Raw genomic sequence first — 8,422 nt, 5'->3', positions numbered from 1 at the left:
TGGACCTGACCTGTTCGACTTGAGATTAGAGACACTGTTGTCGGACTCAGATACATTACTTTCCCTCTTTTCTTTTCTAACCTCTCATCTCATCCATTTTTCTTTTCCTTTTTCTGGTCTTTGAATCTACAATATATAATTATTAATAAAGAGAAATCCTACCTCCTTTCACTGAATTTAACATTCAATATCAATGGGTTCTGAAGGATCGAGTGTTGTTGGTAAGATTACCCTTTCAAGGAAAAAAAACCTAACTTTCCTTGTTAGATTTTGTAGTAGTAATTTTTCTTCTTGTTTTTTTTCACGAGGTTAGCATTCTGTGTTTCTTTGCACTTTGCAGTATCTGTGGTGTCTTTGAGTTGGAGTTTTGCTCCGAGGTTTACAATTGGTTAGGGTTTTCGAGTTATCATTGAGGATGATCTGTTTTTGAGTTGAGATTCAGGATGATCCGTTTCTCTTAGACCTTTTTTTTCCCTGATTGGCTGTGGTGGAATGGTTTGGAATTTATTGTTTTGGCTAGATGGTTTTCTTTACAGCATCTATATCTTGTCCTCGAGCATAAAGAAATTATCTTGAAGTAATTTTTTTTTGCCTTGGAGGGCTATTTTCTCCACTCCTGTACATGATAAATGTTTAATGAAATGCCTCACAAGATATGAAATGCATATGTGGACTTTCTGTTACAGAGGGAGCAAATGCCGAGTACAATCAGGCTCCTTTGCTCGAGTTTACTCGTGCATCTAGAGATCTTACAAATCATGACCAAGGGTGGCCTTTCCAACTCTTTGGTTTTACCTTTAGAGAGTAATTTTAAAATGGGATGTGATACGTGGGTAATGGCAGAAATTAGATGGTATGAGTTGGTTGAATTGAAAGAGATCAGATTTAAGAGGCCTAGAAACAATTGATTTTTTTGCTGATTTGGGCAATGATGCAAATTGTCCCTGGAGTGGAAAAATAAAATCCTACTCATGCGTTGTAAATCAAGTGAGCTTCCTAATTAAAAGTAGTATAGATGAAATACCACATTTTTGCCCCATGATTTTCCATGTATCTCCCCAAATCCTCCAACAGTAACAATTTTTTCTCTCTCTGTTTGGTGGTGTGTGTCTTGGGGGGGAGGATTTAATTTCTTTTTCTATTTGATGATTCCTAGAATGCATGCATACATGATTACTATTTTGTAACTGAATATTTCTGTCCTCTTCAGTGCCTAGGAACTTCAGACTACTGGAGGAGCTTGAGAGAGGAGAAAAGGGGATCGGAAATGGAACTGTCAGTTATGGAATGGACGATGCTGATGATATCTACATGCAGTCATGGACAGGAACTATAATTGGCCCCCCAAATGTATGTAATTTTTTTGCTATTCTCTCTTTCAATATTCTCATTCATGTTTTATGCATACTGGATTGCCAATGCATGAACCGGTTTTAATAAAATTCTTGGTTTAAATTGCAACAAAGTGGTAGATTACGATTCATGATGCCAGCTCATTTCATTGGTAAGATGTCTATGTTTATGGCCTTATAGGATGAGAATTCTTGCCTTGATCCTTTAACTATGCTTTGCTGGTGTGGGCTGTGGAGGCATAAAAGCAGGGTTTTTGAGGAGAGAAGTTACTTCTCTCAGTCAATATGGATATCGATTTAAAGTTTCCAAGATGATAGTCATGCTTATATGTGTGGGTTCTTCAATCAAAAAGTTTAATGTATATGAGTTCGCATGTTTTTTTCTTATCAATTACACTTTCTTTCATTGTCATAATGAGCTATTATAGGATACAGACTGCAGTTGACTGGCAAAGCAACTTTCTCGGATGTGAACATCCATACGAGCAAGACAAAATTTTCAAGGAATAATTTATCTTTCTTACAGTTCATGTCATCAGCCCATCTACATTTAAAGCTTTACTACTCATGAAAATAAACATTTGGGAATATCATTTTCTGAAAATATTATTGGATGTCATTTGAAACAATTAAAATTTCCTCAACTTCACAGCAAGTCAGATACTTATTTTTTTCCTCTAGAATCACAACTGTTCTTTATCTTTTGATGACAGATGTTATTTGACTAACTTAATGTATATATCTGCAGTCTCTTTATATCTCTTCTGCTTCCTTCAGCTCTCCTATTAAAAAAACTATTTTAACGTTGTTAAATCTTGGTGTCCTTTCAGACGCCCTCAATCAGAAGTGTAATGTCTTTGTAATGCATTAGCAATCCAGTTGCCTTTGCATATTGTTCTGACTTTTCTGTGAAATCTTCAAGGTTCTCTTTTTGTTTGTAGTTTGAAGTTTTAAAATCATTTCTCTTTTATTTCTTTTTCTGCATTAGATCGTCAATGGAAAACTTATTTAACAAACAAACAAATAAAAGATTGGCACTGCAAATCTTATGTTGTCAAATCTTCTATAATCTGATAATTCCTCATAAATCAAGTAGCTTTGATGCCAGTCTTGGCTTGTCATCTGCAGAGGTTGATTCTGAAAGAAAATTGCAGTTGATCTCTTGTGCTGTAGTGTACCAAAGAATTTCAATTTATAAAACATGGAAATTGAAAGAGTATAAGGGAAAGGTGAAATAAAATCACTCTAACATCAGGGAAAGTAGAACCAATTCTAGATAGTGACAGCAAAGACCTTCCAATGAAATCTAAATAATAATTTATCCAAAGACCTTAGAATATGCACTTGCCATGATTCTAAAATAATATTTTAGTCAAAATAACTTAAAGATACCCCCCAGACAAGAAAACCCCCAATTGTCAAAACAAAGAACTACATCAGATGAGGTTTGGAATTTCTATTTCCCTTAGCTACACCAAAAAGATTGACCCCTACTTCACATGCACATATCTATAGTCCAAATCTGGGCATCTCCATGGCATTTGATGGTGGCATCCTATCATGGTGGATAAGGTTGGAATGAGAATGGTCCTGGAATGGCTATGGTGCTGCTATTTCCAAACACCGCCCCCCCCCCCCCCCCCCTCTCCCCAAGAAAAAAATATCCCAGAAAGCTTCTCCATACCTGCTGCATACACAGGTCAGGGGAACCAAAGTCATCCAGAGCCTCCAAGGCCCGCATCTTACTTGCTTCATGAAGCCCTTACTGAAATTAGTGATAAATAAATTCAAGGTGAAGTTTTTTCTTAGGTAGAATTGCATCAATTGCTCATTTGATCTGAATGGGCAAAAATGCTAGAAGCTTTCTAAACCCTAAAATATTGTAATAGATCCTAAAATTTTATTGTTAAAAAATTTGCACGTCTTTTTCAATGAATGCCTGGTAGAGTCTGGTTCCAATTAGGTTAGGTTGAATTAGTGGGAGAGAATTAGTCACAATTCCCTCTAAATACAGTGCATAGGTGATTATGCTGGAAATAAGTACGTCTTAGAAATATGTGATCATCTGGGAGGGGTGGCAGGGCTTTTTTAAACTTGCTCCTCTAATGAATCCAATCAAATTATACATCTTATCCCATTACCCATCCACGGTATTGCCACACCTTGTAGTGGCATGGTAGGCCCCCAGTCCTGACTAGTGGGGAGAATTGTCATCCCTAGTTTACTTTACAAAGCAGACCACCTTATGACTTTGTTGGCCTGGCGTGATAGTCATACTATCTCTGCCTTGATTCTTGACTGATGAGACATGATTTTTCAATGTAATTATGTATGCTTTATATTATTTTTCAAAAGGAACAATAATGTATTGACTCATGCTACTTGCCAGACTGTTCATGAAGGGCGTATCTACCAGTTAAAATTGTTTTGTGGCAAGGATTATCCAGATAATCCGCCGAGTGTGAGGTTCCAAACTCGGATAAATATGGCTTGTGTCAATCCTGCAAGCGGAATGGTAGGTGATGCAAATTTTAGTTATTTTACACTAATTGATTGAAAATGATCTCATTGGTAACTAAATTAACAGGTCGAGCCTAGTCTTTTCCCTATGCTTGCTAATTGGCAGAGGGAGTGTACAATGGAGGATATATTAACTCAGTTGAAGAAAGAAATGATGGCTCCACAAAACAGGAAGCTCACCCAGCCTCCTGAAGGTGTGTCTATTTTGCTTCTGCATATTCTTGGTGTATCCTATCTATTTGGTATTGATTTTCTAGTCAAGCAAGAATAACTTAATGAAATTAACAACTCTTGTTTTCATGGGGAGATGGGAAGGAGTGGTTAAAAATGATGAAATGTGCTGTTTAGGAAGTGAAAGATAGACACCGCCAGTACACAACCAAGGCAAAAACAAAATTGAAGTGTACATCAGTTAATGATTGTACTTTGAATCACGGGTGTGAGTTTGATTTACTGCTCAAACGTTTGAAATGATTCAACTAAATTGGGATTTGTTAGCGGTTGTTATTAAATGGAGTGAAACCCGATATGAACTCCATGCATTAGCACTGGCACCAAGTCAGGATGGTAAGATGCGGAATTATGAGCAACTGAACAATGGGCATCTTCCTTGCAATGCAATTACTTGGTTTATGCATATGTTTTGTAAAATTCTCAAGAAATATACAGTAATCATTAGTTGTGTGTGTGCAGGAAATGAGGAGGCAAGGTTGGATCAAAAGGGGCTAGTCCTAAAGTGTTGTATTCTCTGAGAGTCATTTGAAAGTTAATGAGCAAGTACTGTATATAGATACACAATTCCTCCTGCAGGCCTAATTCCAGCAATATATAATCTTGTGTATGAGACAGATAACCTCAGTTCCATCAGGCTTAATTCCAGCAATATATAATCTTGTGTATGAGACAGATAACCTCAGTTCCATCAAATGGTGGCTAAATAAATGGATCCTGATGAATTATTAATTCCTTGACCACTGAGGTTCTGTTGTGTGAAAACTAATTTCAGCGAATGACTGCCTTATCTGTTTCTCCCTGAACACACATTCATTGAACATTATCAGGGACAGATTGTGCTCGCAAACCAAAGCAGCCATTTTGTCTGCTGTATTGATCGACGCTCTGTAAAATATAATAGCATGTTGCTTAAATATGTGACCTTGATTTGGTAGATAACTATTGGATTTTTCAGAAAATATGCTTCCTGCAAGATGGGTCATTGCGGGCATGATAGTTAACTATGTGGTGAGCTAGGGGAGTTTGCGTTAGAAGTGGATGCCACGCCGTTAAGTAGCCTCGTCGATAAGCTTACGCCCAAGAAAAGCAAAACCCACTCTGCTGTTTACACTGAGTAAAGCGAAGAAAAAAGTATTTGAGAAGGTATGATTTGTTGTTTTCTCGGTCCGAATGCATTTAAAAAAAAAAAGCATTTTCAAACACAACACTGAAGCATAATTCGACTTGACTGATAATAGAAATGGAGAGTGATGGACTTCTACATGTTTTTAAGCAATGGAAAGCTGTTTACGTGCCTTGGGAAGCAATGGAACTCTTTGCTTGCAAACCTTAACCATGTCTGAGAATCAAAGGTGATACCTGCCACACCGAATTGGCCCAGGGTCGCATAGAGAGAGTGAGAAACAGAGTGGATTTGCATGCCTTTTTTTTCTTTTCGATTTAACTCTTAAGCAAGCCAACTATGTCCTAATTCCTGTATTCATAATGAGGATTCGAATGTATTATAAAAATACCATTTATATCTATTTATCCGTACTGATATCTAGATTTGTGTAATCCTTTTTTCAAGAATGGGGTATTTGCATAGAAATTAATTTGTTAACCAAATAATTAAAATAATGTGTTAACCTTTGTCCGCCCCTTCTTCTTAAAAGAAAAGGAGAGACGGATCAAATTTTCGTTAATCAATTATGTATTTGGACATGGGGTCATGAGTTACGTAGTATGTCTAAAGAGATGGTAGTAAGAAGAAAAAAAGCACGAGCTGATATTAGATTACTGAGATATTTGCTTGCAATCAATTCTTATTGTTCTATACAATTTATAAATTTAAGAAGTTTGCAAGTCAAATGTTAATTAATGGAGCCACCCACGCTCCATAAACACCATAATAATACATAAAGAATCAACCTAATTCAAAGATTTAAATCATTAGATGAGATATTATTATTGGTTTGATATTAGTATTTTAATGTGTTTTCAAGTGAAAATCTATTTATTTTAAAATTTTCACATATATAAATTAATTTGTGATATTATTTAATTTTAATTAGAAAAAACTGAGGGTAGTAAGATTTAATCTTGTGATTGGTTAGTAAACAAAATTTTAATATCATGTAAAATAACCATTCTAATTCAAAATCTTAAATCATTAAATAAGTTATTATTATAATAATTTTATAACAATATTGTAACATATATAGATTAGACTAGTTTATTTGTTCGTGTTTCGATATAGGCTGAACTATTTAAAAAAAAACATTAAAAGCACAAGGATAACTCTTTAAATCTCTTAACTTGGATCTTTGCCTAGCGCGAGCTTTTGGTGAAACTATATAAGAGATAACTCGATGTGAATTGATCTATTTAGTAGATTTAAATGAAATCTGGATGATCCTTTTTTATTTTAAAAAAACTAATGTTGAACAATAAAATAGAAAAAAAAAACAATAAAGCAAAAAAAAAAAAAGGATGTCAGTCCAATTAAACTTTTCAAACCTGTAATCTGGGTTATTAGATCGGAAATAAGATATATGAAAAGGTGGTGAAACTCAATTCTCAACAAATCTAACATTGAATGATTAATTATCACTACCATTATTATTTTCATAGTTATTATTATCATTGTTACTATCATCACTATCATCACAGCTATCGTCATTACTACTATTATTAGTAAGTAATATCATCATTATCATTATTAGTAGCAGTGTTATTATTGTGGTCACTATCACTATCACTATTATTATTATCGTTATTGTTATTACTGTTAATACTATTGTTATAATTATTATTATTACTACTACCACTAATATTACCATTATTTTTATTCTTATTACTATTATTATCATCATCACAATTATTACTATTATAATAAATTATTATTATTATTACCACCATTATTAACATTATCATCACTATTAGTAGTATTATTAATTGTATTGTTAGTATCATCATCATCATTATTACAGCTACTATAATTACCATTGTTGTTGTTGCTGCTGCTGTTGTTGAAATAACAAAAATCATAAACTCGATTTGAAGGATAAAATTAAAAATCATAAAAGCTTTGACAAAAGGGAAAGGGAAACAAATAAAAAATCAAAAGAAGAAGGACCAAATTGAAATAAATATTATTATTATTGAAAAAAAGTCATAAATTTGATTTGAAAAAACTTTGACAAAAGAGCCAAGAAATAAAATAAAAAATAAAAAATAAAAATAAAAGGACCTTATCATATACATAAATTAGAATTGAAAGACTCAATTGAAAATAAATAAAACTTTAACAAAAGAGAGAAAAGAACTAAAATCAAAAATCAAAACTAAGAGGATGGATTCTAAAACACCAACAAAAACCATAAATTTTATTTGTATGATAAAACCAAAGACTATAAAAAAAAAAACTTTGATAAAAGAGCCAAGAAAAAAAAAATCAAACGTAGGAGGACCTAATTGAAAAACACCATATATACAAATTAGAATTAAATGACTAAATTGTAAACAAATAAAACTTTAACAAAAGAAAGAATGACTAAAATAAAAAATAAAACCTAAGAGGATGGATTCTGAAACACCATAAAAAATCAAGGACATATTTATTTTTCGGGGCAGGAGAGAGAAATGTAGGAGGGAAAGGGTCACCGGCGGCGGCGATAAACCGGTCATTTTTAGATGACATGTATCACCTATAAAGAAAGAGGACACAACAGAGAACAAAATGACACAGCGGAAACATATTTTTTACCATTATGGGACGTCACACGCACCGTTCAAAATCCGCGTCACCTCTCACTTATTGGTGCGCACACAACACACGCCAACAACTTTTTCAACTAAAAAAATAATTAAATGGCAAATTATGTTATCACCCTGACAAACCCAATAATTATATATAAAAAAAACAATATGAAAATATAAATATACCCCTGTAAAAACGACTTAGAATTTTTAACTCTAAGGTTAAATTTTTAATTTTACTGTATTTTAAAATGTGAAATGCTTGAAACTTGAAAAGACCTTGATTAAAGTTAAATAATTTTTTTGTTTTTAATGTTAGCGAAGTCATTTTATTGTGCATAAATATAATAATAAAATAATAAAACCCCTGAATAATTATCAAATAATAAATTGACCTAAAAAATCAATATTCTGAAGCTTTTTTAAAGATAAAAATTACCATTTTACTGTTAGAATCCACAATTAACTTTTATTTCAATTGATGCACTAAAAAAGAAAGCATATTTATTCACCCTGCCGTTGTTGTGAAATGAAAGAATAGAAAAAAGAAGTGATTACAGAAAAAAGAGAATGCA

The 8,422-nt window shown here is 33.2% G+C and overlaps 1 protein-coding gene and 1 long non-coding RNA gene across 3 annotated transcripts; one reads left to right on the top strand and one right to left on the bottom strand.

The window, feature by feature from the left end:
- LOC18101521 (ubiquitin-conjugating enzyme E2 variant 1A) lies at positions 1 to 4,835 on the top strand. Of its 2 annotated transcripts, XR_008059992.1 has the most exons (6): positions 1 to 221; positions 1,211 to 1,350; positions 3,742 to 3,867; positions 3,940 to 4,066; positions 4,566 to 4,726; positions 4,785 to 4,835. XR_008059992.1 is itself a non-coding variant. In XM_006379714.3 (5 exons), exons 1-5 carry the CDS (start codon positions 194 to 196, stop codon positions 4,622 to 4,624), a joined length of 480 nt encoding a protein of 159 aa, XP_006379776.2. In that variant the 5' UTR covers positions 1 to 193; the 3' UTR covers positions 4,625 to 4,835. The 2 variants fall into 2 exon arrangements, 1 of the variants encoding a protein (XP_006379776.2); XM_006379714.3 differs by having other exon boundaries at positions 4,566 to 4,835.
- Positions 4,638 to 4,932, bottom strand: LOC127905698 (uncharacterized). Its single transcript, XR_008059993.1, has 2 exons — positions 4,785 to 4,932; positions 4,638 to 4,726 (listed from the first exon to the last, which is right to left on the bottom strand). It is a non-coding gene; the product is annotated as an uncharacterized LOC127905698 (long non-coding RNA).
- Between the last annotated feature and the right edge of the window lie 3,490 nt (positions 4,933 to 8,422).

This window comes from Populus trichocarpa, chromosome 8, assembly GCF_000002775.5.
Source record: "Populus trichocarpa isolate Nisqually-1 chromosome 8, P.trichocarpa_v4.1, whole genome shotgun sequence".
Classification (NCBI taxonomy): Eukaryota; Viridiplantae; Streptophyta; class Magnoliopsida; order Malpighiales; family Salicaceae; genus Populus; species Populus trichocarpa.
Note: the sequence above shows the minus strand (reverse complement) of the source record. Positions and strands in the feature narration are given on the sequence as shown.